At 36.7% G+C, this 13715-nt stretch overlaps 2 protein-coding genes across 5 annotated transcripts in view; both read left to right on the forward strand.

Moving 5' to 3' along the window:
- Positions 1-7586, forward strand: part of LOC120629437 (protein patched) — a 35190-nt gene extending 27604 nt beyond the window's left edge. The window contains exons 8-16 of the mRNA XM_039898383.1: positions 144-273; positions 492-739; positions 1216-1401; positions 1552-1692; positions 1998-2867; positions 2960-3142; positions 3337-3579; positions 3835-4173; positions 4327-7586. Coding sequence (XP_039754317.1) covers positions 144-273; positions 492-739; positions 1216-1401; positions 1552-1692; positions 1998-2867; positions 2960-3142; positions 3337-3579; positions 3835-4173; positions 4327-4635 — 2649 coding nt within the window. The 3' untranslated portion in view covers positions 4636-7586. The remainder of the gene's footprint in view (positions 1-143; positions 274-491; positions 740-1215; positions 1402-1551; positions 1693-1997; positions 2868-2959; positions 3143-3336; positions 3580-3834; positions 4174-4326) is intronic.
- A 3349-nt stretch (positions 7587-10935) lies between these two features.
- Positions 10936-13715, forward strand: part of LOC120631688 (voltage-dependent calcium channel subunit alpha-2/delta-3) — a 113120-nt gene continuing 110340 nt past the window's right edge. For all 4 annotated transcript variants that reach the window (XM_039901366.1, XM_039901382.1, XM_039901374.1 and 1 more), the window contains exon 1: positions 10936-11163. In XM_039901366.1, the coding sequence (XP_039757300.1) occupies positions 11084-11163 (80 nt within the window). In that variant the 5' untranslated portion in view covers positions 10936-11083. The remainder of the gene's footprint in view (positions 11164-13715) is intronic.

The following is a 13715-nucleotide window of genomic DNA, read 5'->3' on the forward strand; positions in this document are numbered from 1 at the left end:
ATAATAATGTTTTGTACAATCATTACTGCATCTTTATTACACATAAAATACGTACAACAGGTCAACAAGTCACGTAAATATTTATCAAGTTCTTATGCAATTTTATTTTTTCTTAGTTTTATCATTTGTTACGTTATTTTCAGTTAATTTATGTTGCTGTAACATTGATCCAATGGCGGGATCCAATTCGTTCGCAAGCTGGAGTGGGTATAGCTGGAGTATTACTTCTGTCTATCACTGTTGCCGCTGGTTTAGGATTTTGTGCTTTATTAGGTGATTATTTTGTTTTCTATTCTTATATTATCCTCGTTAGATCCTGTATTCACTTTTTTTTATTATATACACACTATTGCATTATTTATTTTTATTTCGTCATATTGCTTACTTATACATAGTATAAAAGATAAACCCAGACAGACAATAATGAGACAATTTTTAATAATAATTAATTAAGCGAATACAAATATTTAATTATCCATAAATGTTTTCAGGCATACCATTCAATGCATCGAGTACTCAAATAGTACCGTTCCTAGCTCTCGGATTAGGTGTTCAAGATATGTTTCTTCTCACTCACACTTACGTGGAGCAAGCGGGAGATGTGCCTCGAGAAGAGAGAACTGGACTTGTGCTTAAGAAGAGTGGATTGAGCGTACTTTTGGCCTCCTTGTGCAATGTTATGGCGTTCTTAGCTGCAGCTCTATTACCTATTCCTGCATTTCGGGTATTCTGTTTACAGGTAAATATTGTATAAAGTTCTATAGCTTTCTGTTGAAATTCCATACATAGTATAAAGTTAGCTCACTGGCCACAGAACTATTCAAGTCTCTGCATTTTCTTGAAATCCTAAACGGGATCGAGTAAATTTTCCACTAAAAGATAGTGTCTCTGGAAACTCTATGTGTAATATTTTTGCATCCTTAACATTGAAGGTCAGCCACGGAGTGAGTATATATAAAAATACACTGGCACCTACTGTTCTCAAATTATAAACTAGATGCAAAGGTCTACAGTAAAATCTTAATTTTTAACAGTGCTAAGATTGAAATAATTTAACCTATTTGGAAGTTTACCAATTGCATTGGAAACAAATATTATCTTACTAGTTTTTGACACGACGATTGCGTCGTTGAAGTGAAATCAAGAAAAAAAGATAAGACATGTCCCAGCACATGAAGTAGAGTAACAATTTTGAACTCTGTATTTGTTTTTTAGGCAGCCATTCTCCTTTTATTCAACCTGGGTTCAATGTTGCTGGTGTTTCCTGCGATGATTTCTCTGGATCTTCGACGTAGATCCGCGGCGAGGGCCGATCTCTTGTGTTGTTTGATGCCTGAAAGTCCACTGCCCAAGAAAAAAATGCCAGAACGAGCAAAATCTAGGAGTGGGAAGAATGACAAGGTATCAACAAATAATGACAAAATATTAACTTTAGAGCATATTTTAACATGAAGTTTACATACACTTTAAATATAACTTAAAATAATTTTGTTATTTTTTGTAGTGTAATATAATAATAATAGATTTTCTCATGAATGGCTTTTTTTGCAGAATAATAGGATAGACGCCACACGGCAACCATTAGATCCAGATGTGACGGGCGATCAGGCCAAAACCTGTTGCCTCAGTTTATCGCTCACCAAGTGGGTCAAGAACCAATACGCACCCTTCATTATGCGCCCCGCTGTTAAGGTAAATTAAACATCAAAATAGAATCAGTCTACTTGTATACGAAATTAACATATTAAGTCTTTGATAGGCAAATCATGCGAGCTTGTTATGAAGAAATTTGCAAAGATGCTGAATAATATTCATTTAAACTAAATTATAAATACTGGCTTCAACAAAAAATTATGAGACCACTCTTTGCAAAAGTAATGTTTTATGATTTTCGTTATTAATTTTCTCAGGGACTATGCGCCGGAAATGATATTCTTTGCTTCTCTTGCTGCTTTTGCAACCACAAAAATAAATATATATTGTATTGTCCATTTCAGGTTACGTCAATGCTAGCGTTGATAGTAGTAATTTTGGCGAGTGTTTGGGGAGCCACGAAAGTCAAAGATGGATTGGATCTAACAGACATAGTGCCGGAACATACTGATGAACACGAATTCTTGACGCGTCAAGAAAAATATTTCGGTTTCTACAACATGTACGCTGTGACGCAGGGCGATTTTGAATATCCGACAAATCAGAAATTGTTATACGAATATCACGACCAGTTTGTTAGAATACCGAATATTATAAAAAACGACAATGGTGGTCTCACCAAGTTTTGGTTGGGTTTGTTTCGCGACTGGTTATTGGATTTACAGGATGCTTTTGACAAAGAAGTAACGAGTGGTTGTATTACTCAAGAATACTGGTGTAAGAATGCAAGTGATGAAGGAATATTAGCTTACAAGCTTATGGTGCAGACTGGTCATGTTGACAATCCGATCGACAAATCCCTCGTAAACTCCGGCCACAGATTAGTAGATAAAGATGGAATTATAAATCCGAAAGCTTTTTACAACTATCTATCAGCTTGGGCAACGAATGATGCATTAGCGTATGGAGCATCACAAGGAAATCTGAAACCGCAGCCACAAAGATGGATTCATTCCCCAGAAGACGTCCATTTGGAGATAAAAAAGTCATCACCTTTAATCTACACACAGTTACCTTTCTATCTATCGGGACTAAGTGATACTGATAGCATAAAGACATTGATAAGATCGGTTCGAGAACTATGTTTGAAGTACGAGGCAAAAGGATTACCGAACTTTCCTTCCGGAATCCCTTTCTTGTTTTGGGAACAGTATTTGTACTTAAGAACATCCTTATTACTGGCTCTGGCGTGTGCATTGGCTGCTGTTTTTATTGTAAGTTAATATAATAAACATAGTCATTAAAAGTTTTAATTGAGATATACAATAGAGATAGTAAAATTTCTTACATAATTAAATTGTTTTAGGCCGTTATGGTGCTGCTCTTGAATGCGTGGGCAGCAGTGCTAGTGACCTTGTCTTTAGCTACACTGGTGCTGCAATTACTTGGAATAATGGCGGCTTTGGGTGTCAAACTATCAGCAATGCCTGCGGTACTACTGGTTCTAGCTGTTGGACGTGGTGTACATTTCACTGTTCATTTGTGCTTGGTGAGTATTTTTCTTTACCTATTTGAAAATGATTGAATTTGAAAATTTGATTTGATTGTGATTGAAAATGCGTGTTTTCTGGTTAAATATTATCCCTCGTTTTAAAATTATTATATTTAAGAGAGAGAAAATTTACTCTCTCTTTCGAATTTTATTTCTGGTAAATCAATAAAATGTTTATTTATATTCTACAGGGTTTCGTAACCTCGATAGGCTGCAAGCGACGTCGTGCATCTTTGGCTCTAGAGTCGGTACTAGCACCAGTAGTGCACGGCGCTTTGGCCGCTGCCCTGGCTGCCTCGATGCTAGCCGCCAGCGAGTTTGGTTTCGTCGCAAGATTATTCCTCAGACTACTACTTGCATTGGTGGTACTCGGCTTGGTTGATGGATTACTGTTCTTCCCTATAATACTGTCAATATTGGGTCCGGCCGCTGAGGTTAGTAAAATTTTTCAATTTTTCATTACTAGAATTTAATAATTACTTAAATTTCTTATCCTACATGTTGATCTCCTTTTACGGAAAGAAATACTTTAGTTAGAAACAATATTGTTACTGTTTAATCAAATATATCCTGTTGTCAATCATTATTTGGTGACTGATTTCCTATCTATACTTATTATTGAGCATAGGCTAGATATGTTGATTGTTGGTTCTGCCACGCTTTATTGATTCATGACTTAAATTCTACAGGTGCAACCTTTGGAGCATCCCGAACGCCTATCAACACCGTCGCCGAAGAGTTCTCCCATACATCCTAGGAAGTCTAGTTCTGGTTCTAATGGAGGTGACAAATCCAGTCGAACTAGCAAATCGGCTCCTCGACCCTCCGGACCATCTCTTACAACTATAACCGAAGAACCTTCAAGTTGGCACAGCTCCAATCACTCAGTGCAGTCATCTATGCAGTCCATAGTGGTCCAACCAGAAGTAGTGGTCGAAACAACCACGTACAATGGAAGTGATTCAACTTCTGGCAGGTCAACGCCAACATCAAAATCAACGCACGCTGGAGCTGTTACAACTACTAAGGTACGCTTGTTTTCATCTACATCGATAACAATTTCTTTACAATTAACATCATAATTTTTTGTAAGTAATAAACCTTAAATCGAGGTACGAATAATCTTTAAATATCGAATTAGTATAATAAAGAATTTTTGACAATAAATATTGTGTTTTCAGGTAACCGCCACAGCGAACATAAAAGTAGAGGTAGTAACACCAAGCGACCGGAAATCACGACGCTCCTATCATTATTATGACCGCCGAAGGGATCGCGATGATGACAGGGATAGAGAAAGGGATCGTGATCGAGATCGGGACCGAGATCGGGACCGCGACAGAGACAGGGAGAGGGACAGGGAAAGAGATAGAGAGAGATCGAGGGAGCGAGACCGAAGGGACAGGTACAGAGATGAAAGAGACCATCGCGCTTCACCGAGAGAAAACGGCCGTGATTCAGGACACGAAAGTGATTCGTCCCGACATTGAGGAAAAGTGCTATGATTGAACTTGCCATCGGCGATATCATTTAGTGATGTAAATTGCTATTCAATTTGTTATTTCCATTGAATAAGTTTAGGTTTTGATTACCTTCAAACATGCGTTCTGTGATTCAATGGAAGTAATCGAACAGAACGAAGAAATAGTTTGAGATTAGCGCTTAAATGTATTTTAAGGTTCTAAGTACCGCTTTACGTAACACCTTAAAACAGTATTCTTATTTGAAACGTAAAATTGAATATGGTTATTGTGGATGCCACATGTGACCGATCTACGATCCACGGAATTCCGTAATATGTAAACAATCACCTGCATTTTCTGGAAAAGTATGGAAGATCCATGGACCGATCACAAATCGGTCAGTGTGCATGTAGGTTTAGAAGTGCTAGTATCGGAACTGTTTTGCTTAAGTACGAAACGTTACTTAAATCATTCCGTAGTTTGACACTTGCTTCTATTTTTGAAATTCGATGTAAAAAAGATTAATGGCCATTTATGTTTAGTCATCTATTGTAAATGGACTAACGCCTCCATTTAAAGGTGCATGTAAGTTGAGTAAACTAGTATATTTTACGGAGGCGATAAAGTTTATCAACTTAGTTGGACGTCATAATGTAAATAGGACTACTGCTTATTGTTTATGGTTAGTACATATGGACTGCATATTGCGCGTATTAACCGGTTAGAGCGCGTAATATCGAGATATCCTTGCTTAACTACATCGGGTTAGAGCTTCAATTGAAGGATTCACATATCAACCTTACATAATTTGCTTTGTCCTTCCTTAATCATTAGCCTTACCGTACCAGACACTTTTGGGGTAAGGTAAGACGGACATTATTTTTTGACGGATTTTATTCCCCCTATAATTATTAATTTCTACAGAAGAGAGACTGAAAACGACCTATTGTACAAATGATTTAGGTAGATTGCATCTTAAGTAAAGCACAGTTAAAAGGCGAACTAAAAGTTGTCTTTTTTTGAGGTATCTAGGAATAAATAATACGCTATATTTGGCCTAAACCAGCCCAGGGCCCTGAATCGCCATGTTATTGAAATCTCCGCAAGAATAACATTATGAGGTTTTCATTAAGAAGACTTGGTTTTTCTTGTGTGAAAAAACAGGCTGACAAATTTAACGTTACAGATTTATGTGTTCAAAAATAATTCTAGCAGATTATGTCTAATCGCATGTATCTAGTATTTATTACTAAATTTCTGTTAAAGTACCACTTTTATTTCGCGTTTTAATTAGTTAATCCTGAAGAAGTTTTGAAATACTTACTACATAATTTTTATACATGACAAATATAGTTTTGTTTAGTGATTTCTCGTTAAAACCAGTTAAAACGCGTAAACCGATGTCTATGTGTATTTATAACCGTATGTACCATACATAACGAAAAAAACCATCGTAGTCATACGTTTATTTTTCGTGTTCCTATGTTGACTTTCATCTATTTTGTCCCCATATATTATATTACAATATAATTCACGTCTAAAGACTGTGGTCGAATATTATTAATAATTTATCATATTATTTATTTTGTGTCTATAATTATTAATTTCACCAGAAAAGAAAGAGTCTGTGAAAACACTCAAATTTATTGTACAAATTATTTAAGTAGATTGTATATTAGGTAAGGCATTTATTTATGAGATTACTTAGAATTTATATACCCAACTGTATTGTTGCGATCTTAAATGAAGGTTACGACGTTTACGGTTATGACTGCATTTAGCGATCGAAACTCAAACTTCTAGCGTACAAAGCTGAATAGTCTTTTAGTGTAGGAAATTCACACGGGGTTCATTTGTTAATTATTTTGAACTAAAAGAAGCGTTAAGATTCATTATTATGAAATACTCACCATACATTAAAATTTTGGCAAGTTAAATTGGATAAAACCGAACGTCACTGCAAAGTCGAAGATATAAAATGAACATCAACGTTGTAACATATAATACATTATTATCAACCCACTCCCGCGACCGCCCCGCTATAGGGTACGGGTCTCCTCTCAGAACTCCTGAGTATAGTGAAGATTTCACGCGCCTATCAAAACATTGTGGAAATTCTCAAGCTTGAAGGTTACCTCACGACGTTTTCCTTCACTGTTCAAACTAGTAATATTTCATTGTTTAAAACGAAATAACTTCGAAAAGTTAGAGGTGCTTAGGAAGGGAAGCCGAAGTCCTAACCACTAGGCTATCAACGCTATGACTTATTAATTATATATTCTTAACACGCATAAACATATGCAAAAATGTCCTGTCTAAGCAAGTCTGATACCAATGACTTTGCAATTGTGATTTATGGGATTGCACAGATATCGGAGCGTGTTTAAAGAGCGTTTTTCGTCATATCTGTTTTGTGTAAACTTACAGAAAAACAAAATTATAGGTTACACCGTATAGATCTGCCTAGCTGTCGCGGATTATAGGAAATTAGGCTTGAAGTTATTTGGCAGGTGGCACACTAAGTAATTTTAAACTTGGCAGCAATTACACAAACGGACATCTGAGATGAATCCTAACTATAATCTGAGCAAAGAAACAACTGACCTCGGTTTAATGAAATTAGTGATAGTGTTGTGACATTTTGTGCAGAGTACTTATTAGTTCATATTAATTTATCCATATGTAATTTAATGTTTTGTAAATATAGCACTAGTTAGCCCTAGAGTAAAATGCGAAGCCAACGCACAATTAACAAAAGTATATTTACTTTTGTAACTTAAAAAATATTTTTGTACAACTTAAACTGACATATTGTCGTAAAACATATATATCACTAGCAATGTTTAAAATATTTTTTTGTCTACAGTTAAGAGAAAATAATTGATTTATTTTCATATGTCTTTACAGAAAATCTTGTTAAAATAAATGAAGTTACTCGATTGTAAGTGATCTAAAATAAAGAAACGTTTCGAAAACGTTCTTCACATTTACCTGTTTAAAAATAAAATATTTTTAATGTATTTTTTGTCTTTTTTTTCAACTTAAATAATTGAATTAGTACATCACTGTAAATAAAACGAAACTAAGGAATCGTATCGTAGATTAAATATCTGTGATGAGTTTTAATTTTTATTCACATTTTAATGTTACAATTCATGTACAGTTAAGGCTGATTTTTTATACTAAGCTGTATTTTAAAAAGTAGTGTTCGCTGAATGTCGAGATTTGAACGAATATAGACGATTCCGTATAAATGCATTAACGCGAAATATCTTTTGGTACCTACAAAGTTTTCTCTTTGCGTATTACAGGGATTGACTCTTTGAGTCGGTATTTTCTTGGCAATTGAGCCAACGCTCCTTGTTCGACGCCGTTCATCCGGAAGAGATACGAGTAGGCAATATAGTGAGCCGTTACACCTCAAAACGCGCTATGACCCTAACGTAATGGTTGCATGAAGTCATTGGAGAGTTCGCACAATTTGGCTTTTCCCTTTTGAGAGGCTACTACTACTTTGACAAAATCGAATCGAATTGTGGTGCACACTTCGAGGCGATGAAAAGCGGGTATCAGTTTACGGGAGTCCTTCAAGGTCCTTTGATGTTTAAATTTTACAATATGTGCTTAGGTTGGTAAACACAGAGTAACATTCTGGATTGCGTACAAAATTGGAAATTACAATATCGAATTAGCCTTGGATTTTACTTTTTTAATTGAACTAGGGTTTGTTAAAAATTAAATAAGTTCGACACTTATCAAAAAAACTAACACAATTCTTAAGTCAAAGTCAAAGTCAAAGTCAAAAATGTCTTTATTCAAATAGGCCCACAGGTGGCACTTTTGATGCGTACATAAGAATTACACGGTAGTGAGATGATGGCGATAACCACATTCGTAAAATTAAAACTAAAGCTACGAGGGTTCCAAACGCGTCCCGGTCTAAGAAGAAGCCCACAACAAACTTAGCCGGGTGTTTTTTTTTTTTTTTGTTATCGCCATCTCACAATGTTATTTTAAATTATTAGAAGAGCAACCTGGTTAGAGCAATAATTTACACCCAAGTTTTTTTATCGTTTACGTAGTCCTTTATACTATAATAGGACTTTTCTATAAGCTTACGTTTAATACAAACTTTGAACTTTTTAAGAGACATCTCCAAGATGTCAATTGGTAGTTTATTGTAGAATTGTATGCAATTTCCTTTAAACGAATTATGAATTTTATGTAACCTAGTATATTGCACTGTAAGTTTATTCTTACTTCTAATGTTTAAATTATTGCAGTCACATTTTTTCTTAAATTTAGAAATGTTTTTATGGACGTACATTAAATTTTCAAATATGTACTGACTATACACTGTCATTATTTTAAAATCTTTAAATTTATCTCTCAATGACTCTCTCGGACCCATTTTGTAGATAGAACGAACAGCCCTCTTCTGCAGCACGAAAATAGTGCTAATATCAGCAGCATTACCCCAAAGTAAAATTCCATATGACATAATGCTGTGAAAGTAACTAAAATATACCAGTCTAGCAGTTTCTACGTCGGTCATATGGCGTATCTTCTTTACCGCATAGGCAGCAGAACTAAGCCTGTTCGATAAATTATTTACATGAGGGCCCCATTGAAGTTTAGAATCTAACGTTATTCCTAGAAAAACTGTCGTATCCTCCAGTTTCAGTTCCTCATTATTAAGTAGTACAGTGGTTTTCACGTGTTTAACATTAGGTAAAGTGAATTTTATACACTTGGTTTTTTTTCCGTTAAGAACCAAATTATTAGCTTCAAACCACTGTACCACTTTAGCGAGAGAGTTGTTTACGTCGTCAAAAGCTAGTTCACGTCGATTTATTTTAAAAGTCAGTGATGTATCATCGGCAAACAGAACTATCCCGTGTTTATCCTTGGCAAGGTAAGGAAGGTCATTAATGTAAATAAGGAACAGAAATGGTCCTAATATAGACCCCTGTGGGACAACTATTTTCATAACTGATCCATTAGACCGTTTTCCATTCACGTCGACTTTCTGAATTCTATCGCGTAGATAGTTACTCATTAAGTCTAGAGCTACACCCTGAATTCCATAGTGGTGTAGTTTCCTAACTAACGTTTCGTGTTGAACACAATCAAACGCCTTAGATAAGTCACAGAACACACCAAGTGCATCACGTGACTCCTCCCAGGCTTCAAATATGTTTTGTATTAGCTCAACACCTGCGTCGATTGTTGAGCGACCCCGTGTGAAACCAAATTGCTTAATATGAAGTAAATTATACTTATGAAAATGGTAAAGTAATTGATTTAAAATGAGTTTTTAAAGATTTTACTGAAAGTGGGTAGTACGGATACTGGTCTAAAGTTAGTGGGGTCAGAAGTACTACCCGATTTAAACAGTGGAACTATTTTACTAAGTTTCATTAAGTCAGGAAACACACCACAATCTATACAATTATTAAATATTAAGGCTAAATCGGGTGCAACAATATCAATTAATGATTTGACAACGTTTACGGAAATGCCCCACAGATCATTTGTTTTTTTATTAATTAATAATTTAAAGGCTTTAATAACGTCAGAGCCACTAACATGCGTGAATTTAAAAGAATGGTTACACTCAGGCACATTTTCCTTTAATAGAGAGAGAGCCATATCTGGTGAAGAGTTTAATGATTCTGTTGTGGAGACGGGAATGTTGGTAAAGAAGGTTTCAAAAGCAGTAGCCACCTTATGTTTTTATTTCGTCGATCCAATCAGGGATAAAATTAACATAACATACATTGATATCGTAACGAGACGGTTATCCGTTATTGCTCCATTAAATTAGGGCAATCTGCGCCACGTATGGTGATTCTTAGTCCGAATTATAATAGGGGCGGGCGGAATTTTGGCGGCAACAACGCCTGCGACATTCCTTAGAAAGCGGGAGCGCGGGAATCAATAAAGGATTTCCTGGCGGCATGCCCACGCATGTGCGTGGCGGACGAAACCCTAAACCTCGACCAACGCGTCTTCAACACCCTCCGCTTCGTAATCCGTTTACGACAACCTTTCAGTACGACCCAAACGTAAGCAGTTGTCGCTGAAAGGATTCCGAACTCCGATACACACAGCGTTAAGCATTGGTGTTGTGTGTGATTGGGGATAATTAATAAAAGGATGAGCCGTCACTGACCATCAACCCCATGCATGATCAAATAAATCTCAATAATAAGGCTGCGTTATTGGGCGTATGATTCGCGCGCAGCGTCACTGCGGCTGGGCGGGGCGCGGGGGACGCTGTGCGCGAAGGCTGTGTTCCCGCGCGACACTCTGTTGCCCCGCGGCGCGCCCGCCCCACGTCCAGTCCCCACGACCCGATGACTCAGTCCTGGTAACATTGCAGTGCAGTGCGAACGGTGGTGTGGTTCATGTAGGAGAGTCAGTGGTGTGTTGTTTCTCTTGTCATGTGGGGAGTGCGATAGCGTAAGCTAACATGACCCGGCGTCCGCTGATCTTGCTCGCCTTGCTGGCAGCCGCGCTTGCCAACCAGCTCGAGGATATCCCTCACAATGAGTAAGTGCAGTCATATCTACTCTTTTTTTTATTGAAGGCTCTTTGGCCTAGTTCAATTCAGAAGTTTCCTTTCATAAAGTGTAATTTGGAACGATGCACACCCTTTGATTGTTAATATGCTTGATCTGGATTAATTAAATCTTTAATGTTCACTGCAACTTGGTAGGTACGACTTTATATTTAGATTTTGATGTGAATAAATTATTTAATTCGTCGTTAAAGGTAGCTTTTTCAGTTATATACATTATGTAATGATATTACATTTGTCTATTATAGGTCTTACTGTCTAAAATACACATAGATTGTGTAACACATTTGTACCTATTCAAAGTATATAGTTCTGTAGTCCGTATAATTATATTAGTAATCTAGCTGTATTCTACGCTATCAACGTCGCTGGGTTCGGTGATACGCTAGTATTTCGTTCGGTATGCTAAAATCATACCTAAGGCATATTATTATACAGTTCATCTTGCTTACTGCCAATAATTGGTAGAAGGTTATTGTAGTCCGTAGGTTGACATGTAACAATTTATAGACATTAATTAGCTCATTTTATATTTAATTATTTATTGCTAAGACTGTTTAACAGTAGGAACTACCTACAAAGACTTTTCTATTGAGAATACAGGTCAAATTTGTAACAAAATTAGTAAAAAAAATTGGGTACTACTTTCTCGTTGATTTTGAGGTTAGCACACGAGATCACGAGGGTCACGAGGTCCTAAGTTTGATCCCCGGATTCCAAGTTTGTATTAGCGTCTTCTGTAAAACATCTCAGTACCAGCTCAGAGTAAGAAAAGTGGCGTAGTTGCAGGTACAAGCTGGCATATATGATATAAAATAGAGAAAATCTCTGACTAAAAACTTAGATTAGGATTTTTCCACCACCGTGGCCACCACTACCGACGTTAATAGACTATTCCTAAATAAGAATTGAATATTGATTTACGTAATATTCAATGTGCTTGCGCATGCTCCTTAGTTAAGTTATCTACAAAATGCGCCAGAGTCATGGGCAGTGGGCAAATAAAATTTTTAGAGGCAAGCAGAACTAGCATATGAATTAGTTCAGTTAGACCATTTTAACACTACGTTAACGCGCTTGGATACCAATCTTATACAAATTAGTGGTTACACTTGAGGTGTTGCCAGGAAATAGTTCCTGCATTAAGAAAAAGTACTGCAGTTAGATTTGACTCAATACGCGTCGCGTGGTGTGAGAAGTGGTGCGATGTCATTAATTATAACGATAATAAACATGTAGGTTACACAATAATAGCACAAACTATTAAAGCATAAATAATATTATTTTAAAGCGTATTTTTTTAATATTTATCTCGTTACATGAATTGATATTATTTTAACGTTCATAGGAACTATAGGTATTGGCACTTATAATCTGGTCTTTATCTATAAAACTGTCGTTTTGTGCGTATGAAACTCATTTATTATTACAAAAAATATATTTATTATATAGTTACCTAAACTTTTCATATTTGCCATTTGTAGTGCGTTAATGGCTCCTGAAAAAGACAACTGCGCAAGAATCAACGAAACCTTTGCAGTCGTTTTACCTATTATTATGTAATTTAAATCCACGAAGCATAAATCTAGCAGTACCTAGCATATGCAGCTGGTATAACATTTTGCAGGACACACGTTGTTTCCGAGCGGCGTTTTGCCAAACACATCCCAAACTAAGGGGTGGTTTATAAACTGTACACGTATAAACGTGTGGACACTTTACGATCCAAGAGCTAAGCCGGTTTCACACTAGACTGTGCTGCGTGTGTACCGATAGCACATCGGTGTAATATTGTGCGCACACTAAACTTAGGGCAGACGTATCGCAGCGATCCATCGCTCCAAAACTTCCGTGCACACTTATGCAAGCGACCGTTTGCGACTTCTTTGGATCGGCACGAGGCAAGAAACGGCAATAATGCCCTTGTGTAAATAGTAGGTATGTGCATGCCGCTTGCACCAGTATCTTATGGAAGTAGCTTGTACCTGTAACATTTGCAATATACTAACAGACGATGTGCAAATATAGAAGGAAGTGTTAGTGAGACCGGCGATGCTGATTTAAACCAGATTGCATGCGATCTCCGATATCGCTTGTGAGCTAGGTATTTGGATATATCACAAGCGACATTGCCAAGCGATGGATTACCGCACCTATGGACGAGATGCGCGCTGAAACCGCCAGTTTTGTTGTATCTACCCTCGTTTTGCGATGTGAAACGTAGGTATATCGAATATTAACCCGGATTTTTCTAAATCATGTTATTTTATGGCTAAAAAGAATAAGGCTTCAATCCTATTTTCCTCATGCTGATCAGTGACTTTTCTGGGTCGATAATACCATTGAACTCAGTTGTTTGTATTTGATCCGTATTGGGAGTTCTCATGCACATCAAAGTGGTACGGAGTGCGCTTTCTGTGTACACATTAATATATTCTGTCTTAACTTAGTTATCTACAGCGCTTAATAATTCACTAAGTATTTACTCTGAGTTTGCATCTACGTATCCTCAACCATGTTTGTA

The sequence above is a fragment of the Pararge aegeria genome, chromosome 2, assembly GCF_905163445.1.
Source record: "Pararge aegeria chromosome 2, ilParAegt1.1, whole genome shotgun sequence".
Lineage (NCBI taxonomy): Eukaryota > Metazoa > Arthropoda > Insecta > Lepidoptera > Nymphalidae > Pararge > Pararge aegeria.